The 16,361-nt window shown below is 42.7% G+C and overlaps 1 protein-coding gene across 1 annotated transcript in view; it reads left to right on the top strand.

Annotated features, from left to right (window-relative positions):
* Window positions 1-13,317: 13,317 nt before the first annotated feature.
* The window catches only part of Hat1 (histone acetyltransferase 1), a 42,425-nt gene continuing 39,381 nt past the window's right edge, over window positions 13,318-16,361 (top strand). The window contains exons 1-2 of the mRNA XM_051184502.1: window positions 13,318-13,443; window positions 14,936-15,040. Of these exons, the coding sequence (XP_051040459.1) occupies window positions 13,437-13,443; window positions 14,936-15,040 (112 nt within the window). The 5' untranslated portion in view covers window positions 13,318-13,436. The remainder of the gene's footprint in view (window positions 13,444-14,935; window positions 15,041-16,361) is intronic.

The raw sequence follows: 16,361 nt of genomic DNA, 5'->3' as shown, positions 1-16,361 counted from the left end.
TCTGTGAATTGTTATATCTTAAATTTTTTATTTATTTTTATTTATTTTTGAAACAGGTTGTGCTATATTGTCTTGGGTGACATGGAACACACTATGTAGACCAGGCTGACCTCAAACTCACCGAGATCCTCCTACCTCTACCTCCCAAGAGATGAAATTAAAGGCATGCACACCACATCTGGATTAAATTTATTTTGAAATATATCAAAGAAATAAGAAATATTTGTGGATGTATAGGGATGTAGATATATGGAGCATATCTAACTGATGGAGCAAATAGTTTACTGAAATATTTGTTTCATTTTTGCAACTGTCTAGAATTTTTCTTAATAGTGTCAAGGGAAATTTGTCAATCTTTACATGACAAGCATAACATAATCCTGTTACTTAGCTAGAAATGATGAGACCTATTTCTTTTTTAAGATTTTTTTTATTATGTGTGTGTTTATGTGGGGTATATACATGTGTATGCAAGTGTACTCTGAGTACAGAAGAGGCCATTGGATCCCCTGGAGCTGGAGTTATAGGCAGTCCAGCTTCCTAATATGGGTGCTGAGAAGTTGTTGGGAAGTCCTGCTGGTCTGAGGTGGTCTGAGGTTGCAGTATACCATGGCTTGCCAGCTCCCTGGAGCTCAGGACAATATGGAAGACTCCCTCTCTCCCAGAAAGGGCTTTCTGCTCTCTACTTACCCTTATTTGGAGAATTTCTCTAGGCCTGAATGCCTGACTTATCTCAAGGATGACTCTTGACTCAGTACCCAGCAAATGCTTTTGTCCTGCTGCTCATATAGTAATTAGGTGACATACTGTAGCTACTTTGATAGGCCATGCTGCTACTAATCCAGCTATATGATAGGAGCTTGCCACTTAATGCAAATTTAGTGATTCCTTACATACCATCCACAGTGGACTATGAGGAAAAAGGGGACTCCACAAGAAGTGAACTCAGGTCTTCTGCAAGAGTAGTATGTACTCTTAACCACAGAGCTATTGCTGTAGCTCCAAGACCTATTTCTTAACCACTGACAGATCTCTCACTTCGCTGGAGGGGAGGAAAATAAAACTGAAACTTCCTGGCAAACAACACACCCCCTTGTGGGCAGGGGAATGTGTGAAGATTATGTTGCATTGAGGGGGCAGGGGGTTTCCTTCCCACAGATTCAGACAGCAGTGGGAATGTTTGGGTTGCTGTGTGTGTTTAGTCTAAGCATGACCCACAGGAAAACCAAAGCAAGTTTGTAGAATCTTATTTGCATAGCCTCAGGAGGAGCCAGGCATGCTGTCTGAAGCCTACATTGGAGCTCCCCTGTTGGACTGTGCTCAGGGTGTAATTCTAGATCAAGAAACCTAGGCTTTGGTAGGCAAAGATTCTGCAAAAGGCTTTGTGACCTTGGATTGCTCAGCCAGAAGAAAAGGTGATAAGATGAAACCCACCCCTTGGACCGAGAAGTTTCCAAAAGGGGAGGCAGATTTGTACTAGGAAACTGGAAAATCTACCAGAGAGAGAAAGAAGAATTTCACTTTGCTTCTCTATTGAGAGATAAATGCCATGAAGCAGACAACACAGAAGAACGCTGCTTACTTACTGGCTTGCTTCCATGCTCAAGGTCAGCTACTTTTTTAATGCAACTCAGGACCACCTACCCAGGGATGGCCCTGTCCACAGTGGGCTAGGCCTTCCTCCTTCAATTAGCCATCAAGAAAATGACTAAGACATGCCCACATGCAATCAAATGGAAGCAAGTCCTCAACTGAGAGTTCATCTTCCCAGGTATCTTTAAGTTCAAGTTGAGAAAAGCTAGCTAATGTACGTACACACACACACACACACACACACACACACACACACACACACACACACGATGGGGGAGCAAACTTTCAGGAAAGGAAAAATTAAATGAAGTATGCCACAAATTCTTTCTTAAAAACTTATTTGTGTGTGTGTGTGTGTGTGTAGGTTAGAAGGCAACCTGCAGGAGTTTTCTCCTTCTTCCATGTGAATCCTACAGATCCAACTCAGGCTGCCAAGCTTGGCAACAACCACCTTTATCTTCAGAGCCATCTCACAGGACCAGAAATTCTCTTTTAAGTGTAACATTAGAAGAATGAGCCTAGTGTTGCAGCATATGCTTGCAATCCCAGTGTTTGGGAGGTAGAAGCAGGACCACCAAGAAATTCAAGGGCATCCTCAGCTGTATAAGAAGTTCAGCCTGGGTATTACGAGACCCTGACTCAAAAAAGAAAAAAACAAAAACAAAAACAAACAAACAAAAAACAAAAAAAAAAAAAAAAAGAGAAAAGCATGTTGGGACAATAATATAATCCCTAAAATTGTACTATCAAGCAGGGCGCAGCAGCCTATGCCTGTAACCCTAGCTTTGTGGAAACTGAACTAAAAGGATTGCAAGTTTAAGGCTAAGGCCAGTCTCGGGAAGTGGGACTTCAACCCAAAAAAGAAAACAAAATGAATTGTACAGATCAGAATAATAAGTAAGAACACTGGAATTGGAACATTCTTGAGAGGCAGGTGAAGAGCAATAGGCTTGGTGGGCAAGGAAGTAAGGAGGACAAATCTGGGGAGTGATCAATGTCCTTTTAAGCAGAAAGAAGGGAAGCTGAGATTAAAGTCAGACTTGGCTGGAATTTAAGGTCTCAGTAGAAGCTGTGCTCCCCAGATTTCATTTCTAGTCCTGATGGTATGATTCCACCTCAGGGTAATGGCACTGTATAAGAAAATGTACACCAGCCAGGCAGTGGTGACGCCCACCTTCAATCCCAGCACTCAGGAGGCAGAAGCAGGCAGATCTCTGTGAGTTCAAGGCCAGCCTGGTCCACAGAACAAGTTCCAGGACAGCCAGGAACACGCATAAAGAAACCCTGTCTCAAAAAAACAAACAAAGAGAGTACATGAAAATGAAACAAACAGGAATTGAGGACAGGGAATAGACTTTCTACTAAATATCCCATAGTATAAGTGTTTGTGTTGTAAAAGATACCTTACACCATTAGGCACAAGGAGCTTCTCACCCAGGCTCTTCCTGCAACTGGGATCAAAGCAGCGTGGCAGTACACCCTGAAGCACTAGAGTTACAGAGTTCTGTGCTTTATTCCTCACTCTCAATGCTCGAAGGAGGCCCCAGAACGATGAACACTGACTGCTTGCTCTTGCTGTGCTGTCTGTCACCATGAGTGAAAATAAAGCAGGAAGTCAGAGCACATTGTATAGACTGTGCCGTGGTGGTTTATTGCTCACGTGGAAATTCCCCTCCTTATCCCAACCCTTCAATGCCGCATGCTCTGTAAACAGTTGTTTTTTGTTTGTTTGTTTTAGGTCAGGCAGGTGATTGATGCCTTTAATCCCAGCACTTGAGAGACAGAGGCAGGTGCATCTCTGTGAGTTCCAGGCTAGCTGGGGCAACATAGTGACAGCCTGTGTGAAGGTCTGAAAGGAAATGCACCCCAAAGGGAGTGGCACTATCAGGAGGTGTGGTCTTGTTGGAGTAGGTGTGGCTTGTTGGAGGAAGTGTGTCACTGTGGGGGCAGGCTTTGAGGTCTCATATATGCTCAAGATCTGTCCAGTGTCACAGACCACTTCCTGTTGCCTACATGATGTGGGACTCTCAGCTCCAGCACCATGTCTGCCTGCATGCCACCATGTCCCACCGTGATGATAATGGACTGAACCTCTGAAAATGTGAGCAACCCAGTTAAATGCTTTTCCTTTGTAAGAGTTGCCATGGTCATGGTGTCTCTTCACAGCAGTAGAAACCCTAACTAAGACAGCCTGTGTCAAATGTTTTTAAAATATTTTTTTAGGCTGGGCAGTGGTGGTGCACGTCTTTAATCCCAGCACTTGGGAGACAGAAGCAGGCAGATCTCTGAGTTCGAGGTCAGACTGGTCTATAAAGCAAGTTCCAAGATAGGCTCCAAAGCTACACAGAGAAACCCTGTCTCAAAATACCAAACAATCAAAAAAGTAAAATATTTATTTTTTATGTATGTGTAGGAGTGTCTTTCTGTGAATTTGTGCATGCATAGTTGCCCTTGGAAGCCAAAAGTTGGAGTTACAGGTGCCTGTCAGCCACTGGATATGGGTGCTGGGAAGTGAACTTGGGTTCTCTGCAAGAGCAGCAAGCATTTTTAACTACTGCCCATTTCTCTAAATTCCTGAGTAAGGTTTGCTTTGCTCTGCTTTGCTTTGCTTTACAGACAGGCTGTCCTGGAACTCTCTATGTAAACTAGGCTGGCCTGGAGCTCATAAGGAGCTGCCTGACTCTACTTGACTCTGCTTCTCAAGGCATGTGCTCCTATTTGGCACTTTTTAAAAAAAAAAAAAAAAAACTTTATTTGCTTATGTATATGAATGCTTCATCTGCATTTATGTCTGCATATGAATCCATTATAGATGTTTGTAAGCTACCATATGGTTGTTGGAAATTGAACTCGGGACCTCTGGAATAGAGCAGCTGATGGCTTGGAATAAAGTTAATTCACAGAAATGGGAAATGCAGCCTTCCTCAGTGATGTGGTAATTCTTCCCTTGAAAGCCCTGTGACTGCAGGAGCAGTGTGGATTCATTGGCTCCTTCTAAGGGAGCAGATGAGTATTGAATGAAAAAAAGAAATAAAAGGAAACACATGACTGTTCCTAGGAATGATGGAGGACGCTTGTTGTAGATAAAAGGGAGAGCATAGTCAGAGGCTGAGCCATGTGGGAGGGTCCAGAGTGAACATGACCTTGAGCTCCACCATGGGGGAGGCGGGGAGAAGGGAGAGGAACTGTCAAACAAGAGAGGTGGCCTGGGCTAACAGACTAGCATACTCCTAATGACTGAGTTATCTGAGGGTCAGAGGAGCTGGGGGGGAGGCAACTCAGCCCAGTAACTGGGCTGAGAGTTCAGGATAGGGGGCAGGGTATGCCAACCAGGAGGGATCTGTGGAAACTGAGGAAAGCTCAGAGAACCTGGCCAGTATCAACATTGATATGTTAATGGGAACCTCAGGTACCATTTGTCCCTTTTTTGAGACCTAGCCAAGTATCACCCAGCATAATAGAGTGGGAGAGAGGACTGTGGCTCAGAGAAACAGTCGGGCAGGTATTCAAAGCCCTTCTTCATTTGTTTGTGTTTTGTTTGTTGATTGGTTGGTTTAACAGCAAGACCAAGAATGTTCTAGAAAGCAGTTGTGGTTTGCTTGGTTGGTTTGTTTTTTTTTTTTTTGAGACAAGGTCTCACTGTCTTAGGGTTTCTATTACTGTGATGAAACACCATGTCCCAAACAATTTGGGAAGGAAAGGGTTTATTTGTCTTACATTTCCGCAGCACTGTTCATCATCAAAGAAGTCAAGGAAGGAACTCAAACAGAACAGGAAGCTGGCAGCAGGAGTTAATGCAGAGGCCTTGAGGAGCGCTGCTTACTACTTTCTCTTCATGGTTTGTTCATTCTGCTTTCCCAAATAACCCAGGATCACCAGCCCAGGATGGCCACACTCACAATGGGCTAGGCTCTCTCCCATCAATCACTAATTAAGAAAATTCCACACCTTTAATCCAATTCGGAAGACATAGGCAGGTGGCTCTCTATGAGTTCAAGGCCAGCTTGGTCTACAGAGTGAGTTCCAGGACAGTCAATGCCATGCAGAAGAACAGCTTAAAAACCTTTTAGGTCTGCCTACAGCCCAAACTTATGGAGACATTTCCTTAATTGAGGTTCCTCCCACTTAAATGACTATCCAGCTTGTGTCAAGTTGACATAAAACTATCCAGCATAGTCACTATGTAGCTTTGGCTGCCCTAGAATTCACTATATAGACCAGGCTGGCCTAGAACTCACAGCAATAGGATTAAGGGCATGTGGTGCACCACCGTGCCTGGCTAGAAAGAAATTGTTGGCAGCTGACATGCACTCATAAGCTCTGTGGTTCTGTTGTAAGGAGAACAATGCAAGCATAGGGATGGGTCTGCAGGGCTACTGGCCTGACCACCAGCCTGATATCTTGCTCCAGCTCCTCCATGCCACATTCCCTCCCAATATAAGCTCGCTTCGTTCCTTCCTTCCTTTTTTCTTTCTTTCTCTCTTCCTTCCTTTTCTTTCTTTCTTCCTTCCTTCCTGTTTTTTTAAAGATTCTACTTATTTTATATACACACATATGTATGTTATGTATATGTATGTATTTTGCCTGTCTATGAAGCCTAGAAGAGGGCATGGGATCCCCTGAAAATGGAGTTACTGATGATTGTTGGCCACTATGTGGGTGCTGGCTAATTGAACCAGGGTCCTCTGAAAGAACAACCGGTACTCTTAACTGCTGGCCAGCAATAGGAAAGGTTTTAAAATAGCCAAGTTTAACCAGTCTGGGTGGTGGTGTGCACCTTTAATCCTAGCACTTGGGAGGCACAAATAGGAGGATCTCTGTGAGTTCCAGGCCAGCCTGGTCCACAGAGCAAGTTCCAGGACAGGCTTCAAAGCTACAGAGAAACCCTGTCTTGAAAAACCAAACAAACCAAGTTTTAAATTAGTTTAGGCTAGACTTTAAATAAGTTTTAAAACTAGAAAACTGTGAAATCTACAGGGTGTGGTGTGTGTCTGAGAAGGGATGTAGTTATTCAATACATTGCAGGGGAAGCATCTACAAGAGAAAAAGAAAAGACTTCGTGTTTCTACATCAAGCTCAAGTTCCTCAGTAACCTGGCCACAGAAAAGCAGAAGTGACACCAAGTTCATTAAGTAATATTAATAAACTGAAATATATTCATGGCAAGTATAACTTTATCCACTAATCTGAGTACTTTAGACAAAGCTGAGTCCAGATGATTGAATTATTTCTAAATCACAATTTCATGTGAGGTCAGCACTGATCAGATACATAACCAAACCCACTATTTTACTCCTTTCTGCTATTTATTTGTTTAAGGTTTACAGTAAGTTCAGTTGATGATTGCTTTTTGTAAACCTACCTCGGATGATGGATTCTTGGCTACTCTCTGTGAACATATAAATTGTTGTTGGTTTTTTTTTTTTTTTTTTGTCACTATTTTTCAAAGATTAGTGCTCTAACGTTTCAAAGAAGCACACTAAATAGTGTTTCCTTAGTTCCTCCCCTTTCTATCAAAAATTGAATATTATGCTTTGCTTCTCCCATTATTAGCAATCATTGCAGTTTGTAGGGAGTCCATACATATAATTGTTAATATTGCAGATATTTCAGAGAACAGGTCTTTGAGCAATCCATCCAGTAAAGATTCTGGCCCACCTGATGTGAAATCATCTACCCTAACCCATTCTATTTACAACTCCAGTGTGTGTGTGTGTGTGTGTGTGTGTGTGTGTGTGTGTGTGTTGAATACATGTGGGTGCATGTGTGTGGGATTGGAATGGAAGTGCCTGCAGGAACCAGAGGAGAATGTTAGGTATTCTGCTGTATCCCTCTCCACCTTATTCACTTGAGATAGCATCTCTCACTGAACCTGAAGTTTGCTCTTTTCAGCTAGGCTGGCTAGCTAGTGCAGCTATCCACCCAGTTCTGCCCTCTAAAGATGAAGTTACACACTTGCCTGACTTTTTGTTTTCATGGATGCTGGTGATTAAACTCAGGTCGTCATGGTCAAGCAACAAGCATTTGGAGCTGTTGCCCCAACTCTTCCAATTCCAGTTTTTTGATATCTTTTGTAATGTTTGGGTGAGGACTCTCATTTGTCAAGTTTTCTTTCCAGGGTGGAGTGTTTAGGACAGCAGGACAAGTTAAGAGTTTCCTGAAGGTTCTTCATCTTTCTTACCTGGACAAAAGATCAGTCACTGTCTAGAAATCATCTGGATTCTTGGCACCAGAATGACTGCCAAGGAATCCAACGTCTGCCTTAGCTTCTCCAAAGTACAGATGGCCATTGTTGACTTCCTAATTCCTATTGAATATGCCAACCTGTGGTGGTTTGAAAGAAAATGGACCCCAAAGGGAGTGGCACTATTAGGAGGTGTGGCCTTGTTGAGTGTACTAGAGGAAGTGTGTCACTGTGGAGGCGGGCTTTGATGGTCTCCATATGCTCAAGCCACACTCAGTAGCTCAGTTCACTTCCTGTTGCCTGTGGATCAAGGTGTAGGACTCTCAGTTCCTTCTACAGCACCATGTCTGCCTGCACACTACCATGTCCCATTATGATAATAATGGACTTCTAATTCTGAAACTGTAAGTCACCTCATTAAGTGCTTTCTTTTATAAGAAAGGTCATGGTGTCTTTTCACAGGAATAGAAACCCTAAGACACAACCCAAGTACCTGTCTTAGTCAGGTTTTCTACTGCTGTGATGAAACACCATGACTGAAAAGCAAGCAGGAGAGGAAAGGATTTATTTGGCTTACAATTGTAATATAGTCCATCACTGAAGGAAGTCAGGATAGGAACTCAAAACAGGGCAGGAACCTGGAAGCAGGAGCTGATGTAGAGGCCATGTAGGGGTGTTGCTTACTGGCTTGCTCTTAATGGATTGCTCAGTTTGCTTTCTTATAGAATCCAGGACCACCAGCTCAGACTACAATGGGCTGGGCCCTCTCCCCATCAATTATTAGGCAAATACCTTTCCATCCAACTATTTAAACATCCTATACACTTGCCTACAGCCCAATCTAATTGAATCATTTTCTCTTTCTTTCTTTCTTTTTTTTTTTTTTTTTTTTTTTTTTTTTTTTGTTGGTTTTTCGACACAGGGTTTCTCTGTGGCTTTGGAGGCTGTCCTGGAACTAGCTCTTGTAGACCAGTCTAGTCTCGAACTCACAGAGATCTGCCTGCCTCTGCCTCCCAAGTGCTGGGACTAAAGGTGTGCACCACCGCCGCCCGGTAAAGCATTTTCTTAATTGAGCTTGAGCATAGGTGGCCTCAAAGCCCACCCCCACAGCAATACACTTCCTCCAACAAGGTCACACCTACTCCAACAAGGCCACACCTCCTAATAGTGACACCCCTGTGGGGTCATTTTCTTTCAAACCACCACATTCCACTCCTGGGCCCCCAAAGGCTGGTAGCCATATCATTATGCAAAAATGCATTCAGTCCAACTTCAAATGTCCCCATATCATTAACAGTTTCAAACTTATTTAAAAGTCTAAAGTTCAAAGTCTTTTCTGAGATTCATGCAATCTCTGAACTGTAATCCCCGGTAAACTCAAAATCAAAAAGTAGATCTCATACTTCCTGTTCTGGTGAAAGCTTCCTCTTAGCCCCTGGCATCCATATACCCAGAGTCTGGGATGTTACAGTGGAGACTCCACCCAAGCCCCCCCTCCCCTATCTCCCACCAAACCCTTAGGAAGCCCTCCAAATGATGATCCCTGTCCTGATGCTCAAGACCACTCCCACGGGGTATTTAAACTGTCCTCCAGAAGATAGACTCGTGTTTTTCCAGTCTCTCCCATCTCTTCTCTGAGGGGCTGGAAGACCATCCAGACCGTTGTAGCGAAGGTGGGCCTTTTTTTTTTCCTTTCCTTTTCTTTTCTTTTCTTTTCTTTTTTTTTTTTTTTTTTTTTTTTTTTTTTTTTTTTTTTGGTTTTGTGTAGCTTTGGAGCCTGTCCTGGAACTCACCTACCTCTGCTTCCTGAGTGCTGGGATTACTAGCGTGTGTCACCAATGCCCGGCCAATATGGACTTTTTCTAATTCTGTTTGATTTGGTCTGATTTGGATTGCTGTGCCAGTGGAGAGGCTTACTGGGGTGCAAAAACTTTTCACTTCCAACATACAATGGCACAGGATGTGCATTACCATTCCAAAAGGTAGGAAAGAGAACATAGTGAGGAAATAGTGGACCAAAAAGACAGAAAACTAGCTGGGCAAACCCCAAACTCTAGGTCTGATGTCAAAACGTTCTTCAGTTATGTCAACTTGACATAAAACTACCCAGAAAGTCCTATTTTATAATTTTTTTTACATAAATTCTATTGGTCCGATTCCTTTAGAGAGGTTTGACTAAGACAAGGATGACATCACTTAAGAGTAGAGAGGGTCACGGTTTACAACATAAGGACAGATCAGGAAGAGAGGCCTCCCTTCTGTGAAAACCAAAAAAGACAGGGTGGGCAAGGAAGGAAGGGAAAGAAAGAATCAGCCCAAGGAAGAGAAATTGTCTACAGTCTTTGGAAGAACCCAGTTCTCCAGATACTCAGGCCTCGTATTTGTTTGTTAGTATATAGTGATGTCCTCTTTAACTTCCCTGCTTTGAAATTCTAGCTTGGCTTTTGTGTGTGCAGGTTCTATAAATATCCATTTGATTTTCCTAAGAACTCAGTTTGATGGCTGGGAAGGCGTTATTATCTCCATATAATAAAGGAAACAAGGCCAACCAGGAAATAGTAAAACTGGACTCACAGGTCACTGAACATTCCACATGGCTCCATGGTCTGGCTCATATACAGCAGAACAGTATAGGCCTTTTGTAGAAACTCATCTGCAGTTTTATCAATCACATTCTCAAATCTTCTTTAGGACAAGGTAAAATTTATATAATGATTAATGCTAGCATTAATAATTAATGCTATTAATGACTATATAGCAATATATTACCTTTTCCTAAAATCTAGAAAATGATAAACCTTGTCATTTTAAAAAAATGTTTTAAAGGTTGTGTTTTCCTTTTTAAAATGACATTTATTTCTCTATCTCTCTCTCTCTCTCTCTGTGTGTGTGTGTGTGTGTGTGTGTGTGTGTGAGAGAGAGATAAAGAGGTCAGAGGACAACTTCCAGTCTTCCCTCTTTCCACTATGTGGGTCCTGGGGATCAAACTCAGATTGTGAGGCTTGGCAGCAGGTATCTATCGTCACCTGCTGAAGCTACTGTCTCCCCTTTCTGATATATCATTGGTAGCATCAACTTCAGCATTCTGTCTGAACACTATGATTATAATATATGTAATTAAGGAAAAGGATCTCAGTGTTCTTGATACCTTTTATGATCTATCTTCAGGAAGGACATCTCTATACAGCTAACAAATAAATACAAGGCCTGAGTATCTGGAGAACTGGGTTCTTCCAGAGACTGTAGACAACTGAAGATGAAGTTGACAGTTTCCCTTCCTTCCGCTGATTCTCTTTCTTTCCATCCCTTCCTTGCCCACCCTGTTTCTTTTCTTTTCTTTTCTTTTTTTTTTTCTTTTTTTTTTTTTTTTGGTTTTTCGAGACATGGTTTCACTGTGTAGCCCTGGCTGTCCTGGAACTCTGTAGTCCAGGTGGTCCTAGAACTCACAGAGATCCACCTGCCTCTGCCTTCCAAGTGTCAGGATTAAAGCCTCATGCCACCACCACCTGGCTCTCTCTCTCTCTTTATGTCTCTCAAGACAAGATATCACACAGCCCAACTGACTTCAAGCTTCTGTGGCCAAGAATGATCTGAGTTCCTGCCTCCACCTCCCAAGTGCTGAGCTCCAGGTGTGTTCCACTTTGCCCAGCTATGCTTTGTTCCTCATTTTCTTCCTCCCTTCTGCCCTTTCCTTTTCCTCCTCCTCTTTTGGTAGAATCTCCTCAATTGTTGCCCAGGCTGACCTCAAACTGATGAGTGATGTTTGTGCGTCAGATTCCCAAGTGCGATGAGTTCAGGCATACTCCATCATTATGGCTATATTTTCTTATCTCTAAAACAAGAGAACATATTAATTCTTGTGTGATGGTTAGTTTTAACTGTCAACTTGCATAACCTAAAATCACCTGAGAAGAAAGACTTGGATTTTTACATATGGATTATATATCTATGGAGAGGGGGAGAGATAACACTGAGATTCTTTTCCTTAAACTCTTAATTACATGTAAGATATCAGTCATAATGCTCACATAGAATGCTGAAGTCGATACTACCAATCACAGATCACAAAGAGGAGGCAGAACCCATGAGATGGCTCAGCAGGTGAAAGTACCTGTTGTCAATCCTGACAACCTGCACAGAGTGTGTGTTTGTGTGTGTGTGTGGGGGGGGGTAAATAAAATTTAAAAAGTAAAAAAACAATCTTTAAAATACTTATTTTCAAAATAGCAAGATGTATCATTTTCCAAATCTTATCTGTAGATCAGCAATTATAATTCTTGTTTAAAAAAAAACAGTGTTTTAACTGTAGCAAATCTGAAACCATGATTAATTCTTCAACACCCCCCCATATATCTATATATGTGGGTAAGTATGCTAGGTATTGTCTTATTACCTTTATTGATGTGAGAAGACCCACCCTAATCATGGGCGGCACCTTTTGGTAGTGGCCCACACATAAGGAAGAAGGAAAGCTTTGCTGTCTGGCCTGCACAACCTTCACTCCTGTTGGAGAGCTTGTCTATCCTGTTGATGCTGCTGCTGGCACAGAGCAGACGTTAGTTAGAACCAGCTTTTTCCATAGGCAGAGAACCAGCAGCTCTCCTGGAATCCTTCAGGTCTTCAGGGACTGGGGCTCCTAGCTCGGTGGACTGACAACTACTAGGTTCTTTGCCATTTGCAGTGATATAACCTCTTTAATTGTACCATATAAGCCAAGGTAATACATTTTTGTTGTTGTTGTTGTTGTTGTTGTTGTTTTGTTTCTTTGAGACAGGGTTTCTCTATGTAGTCCCAGCTGTTCTGGAACTTGCTCTGTAGACCGTGCAGGCCTGGAACTCACAGAAACAGGCCTGCCTCTGTCTCCCAAGTTCTGATATTAAAGAGTATGCCACTACTGCCCACCCTGAGTTCTTTAATATGACACTGTTTATCATAATGAAATCATGAGGTTTACTATGGACCAGTGGCAAAGTGTTTTGCCCAGCGTAAGCATGATTCTGTGCTGGATACCCAGCTCCAAAATAAGAATACAATACACAGAGAAAACGATTTAAAATGGGTTATGGCAAAAATAGAAACAATTAAAAAGTTCAAAACTTCGAAATGCGCTGGGCGGTGGAGGTGGTGCACGCCTTTAACCCCCAGCACGCAGGAAGCAGAGGCAGGAGGATCTCTGTGAGTTCGAAGCCAGCCTGGTTTACAGAGCGATTCCAGGACAGATTCCAAAGCTACAGAGAAACACTGACTCGAAAAACCAAAACAAAAAAACATCACAAAACTTCAGAGTGAAACGGGTCAAAGGGAGAGATTTTCAACCTCTGCGAGAGCGAGGTTAAACCGCCGTAAGCTGTCTGAGAATTAACGTTAATTCTCCTGAAAGTCTCTAGCAGTCGAGAAGCTGCTCAGGGTTGGGCAAGGAGGACCTGCAGCATGGATGTAAGCACTCACGGTGGCTAGGCAACCGCTCGCGCCTTCTCACAGCGCCAGCCCCGCCTCCCGAGCCACTTCCGCCACCGCGCGCCCCGAACTGCCTCCTCTCATTGGCTCGTGCCTCCCCGAGGATGGGCGGGGGAAATGCGTCATCGTTGCGGTCACTTCCGGCCCGGGAGCGCGCGGGTTGATTTGTCCTTCCTTAGCCGCGGGCGCTCACAGCTCGGAAATGGCGGGTAAGTTCCTGGGAAAAGTTTAGCGAGGGGAGGAGGCGGGTGGTTCTAGGGAAGAACGTCGAGGCGGCTGTGACAGTGGCCGCCTGGAACTTTCGAGCTCTAAGCAAAGTTCCAGAAGGCCTCTCCCTGCCGCGAGGCACTGAGCGTCGGAGGCTGGCTCCCGGTGGGCCGCGCTCGGCGCCGCCGCCCCCAGTGCTTGCGCTCCGCGCCTGCTGTGGGCCACCGGGCCCTGCCGAGGGTAGGCGAACCGGGGCGGAGCGTGCGGTTTCGTCTGGTGATGCGCGGCCTGCATCGGGGCCTGTTTTTCTTTCATTTTGCCCACTGCTGTCCTAATGTAGCCATCGGGTCCATTTCCCGCCAGCTGATCCTCCCAGGGCCCTGCCCACCTTCCCCATGGTCAGCTTCTGTGCGAGCGCAGTGCTGCACTGACCTGGTCCCGGCCAACCTCTGGGTCTGTTAACCCTGCAGGATTACTGAGATAATTTTTAGATGTCCTTTGAGAAAGACGTTTCTATATTGCCGAACTTCTCTTTTAAAGTGGGACTTTTGTACTGTATATAGTAGTTGGTATTCTCTTGTTCTTGTTCATTCATTTGAGTCTTATAAACTTCAGTGTTTAAGAATGTTTAAATTCCCGGGTCCTGGTGGTGCACTCCTTTGATCCCAACACTGAGGAGGCAGAGGCAGGAAATACTCTGTGAGTTTGAGGCCAGCCTGGTCTACAGAATGGTTTCCAGGACAGCCAGGGCTACTCGGTGAAAACCTGTCTAGAAACAAAACAAAACAAAACAAAGTAAATTGCTATTGAACTGTTTTGATGAATTTTCTTTTTTACAGTTATCTATCTTTTGAAGTGATGGGTGTTTTCTTTTGTAATTTTCCTCTAGTCCCTTCACAATGTATCATCATTATCTGTTAAACACTCCACTTTTATAGATGGATTGTATTATCAAACTATGTAGTTTGAAGTTTGCATGTGTTTAGGACACGATTGTTCTACAAGGTGCAGTTGTCAAGTAAGGTATTGGAGTGCCCTGGTACCGTAACAGAGTTACTGTATGATGAAAACCACCAAAAATTCAAATTTGAGCCCCACCACTTCCTAGTTTGGTGCCCTTCAATTAAGCCTCTTCCTTATTGAGTTATTGAATGAGAAATGGGGCTGATGCAGTACATACTCATAGGTAATTTCCATACCAGTTTCTTGAAATAGGTTTTGTTACCATGATATACCTGGAGGCAGGATATACCGGCCTCCAGCTCAGTCCCGTCTTAGCCTCATGCATGATGGAATTACAGGCCTGGCTCAGGAGTGGCTTTGTTTTCTGTTTTATGAGGCATTCATGTGCAGTATCTTCATTGGAGGGATAGTGGAGAGTGGCCTGTACTGTGGTTAAATGTTTTCCATCTTACCCTTAGCCTACTTCAAATAAAAATCCTGCTTAGAGGTATTTAAATCACTTTCAACTAACCTTTCAAAAACTTCTTGTAGGGTTTGGTGCAATGGAGAAATTTCTGGTAGAATATAAGAGTGCAGTGGAGAAGAAATTGGCTGAGTACAAATGTAACACCAACACAGCGATCGAACTGAAATTAGGTGCGTATGTAATTTCAGAATGATTTTATGTATGCAACTGAGAGTGTATATAACATAGTCTTTTAAATTTTGAAATAAAATTTTATGTTAAGAATTCATATATAACTGGTATTTCCTGCCTTTGTGAACATTGAATGCTTATGCTGTGGAATGGGTAGGTGGAAGACGGCAGTTTAACACATGGGAAAGATACTTTGGCAAGAAGTCATAAATACGTGTAATCTCAGCTTCTTAAAAAATTTACTTTCTTGCTTTTGAAAATGATAGACAATAACAGGTATTGGTGAAGATGTGGAAAAAATTCATGTATTAGTGGTGAGTATCTAAAATAAAATAATAACTTTAGCTTGTTAGATCTTTAAGAGACAAAAAAGTATAACTTACACATATGAGCCAACAGTTCTGTTAGATGTCTGTTCAAGAGAAGTGAAGATGTTGTTCATCTAAAAGCACATGAGTACTTGATAGGTATATTATTCACAATGGCCAAATGGTGTAAACAACTCAGATAAAATACCAGTTGGTAAACAGATAAAAGTATGCTATAGCTCTTCAGTGGAACCCTATTGACAGTAAAAAGGAATGAAGCCCTGATACCTGCCACAATGTGGAGAACTCTCAGAACATGCTAGGTAAAAGAAGCCAGGAAAAGTCACCACAGTGTATGATTGTATGAAATGTTGTCCAGAAAAGACATCCATAAAGACCGACAGTAGAAAATCGTTACCCCATGCTAAATGTAAGAACAGAGTACCCATAGAATATTTTTGTGCAAAGTAGAAATGTTTCAGAATTAGTTGTGGCAAAGCTAAGTTTACTAAAATCACATGCTTAAGTAGAAAAAATAAATACATGTTTGTGAATCCTGGTTACATTGCTTTCCATACCTTAGTTTTCCTCCTCTCTTAAATGTAGTTAATAGTACTCAACTTTAGGTAATGAAGTTCAGAGCAAATACATTTGAAATGTAGAAAATCCTTAGTAGTTGCTAGTTGTTATTCTTTTCAAGACAGGTTTTTTTCAGGCTGGCTTCAAACTCAGAGTCCTGGGATTAAAGGCATATACTACTACAAGTAGCCCAGTTATACTTGTGATTTTTAAAGGAACTGCCATATTGTTTTTGTTTGTTTGTTTTCTTTTTTCATTTTTTTGAGACAGGGTTTCTCTGTGTAGTTTCATAGACCAGGCTGACCTCACACTCACAGAGATCTGCCTGCCTCTGCGTCCTGAGTGCTGGAATTAAAGGCATGTGCCACCACCACTCAGCTTGCCATACTGTTTTCTGTAGCTACTTTACCTTTTTTGTTTTTCAAGACAGGTT

Source organism: Phodopus roborovskii, unplaced genomic scaffold, assembly GCF_943737965.1.
Source record: "Phodopus roborovskii unplaced genomic scaffold, PHOROB, whole genome shotgun sequence".
Lineage (NCBI taxonomy): Eukaryota > Metazoa > Chordata > Mammalia > Rodentia > Cricetidae > Phodopus > Phodopus roborovskii.
The sequence above is the reverse complement of the archived record's forward strand: the minus strand, read 5'-3'. Positions and strand labels throughout refer to the sequence as shown.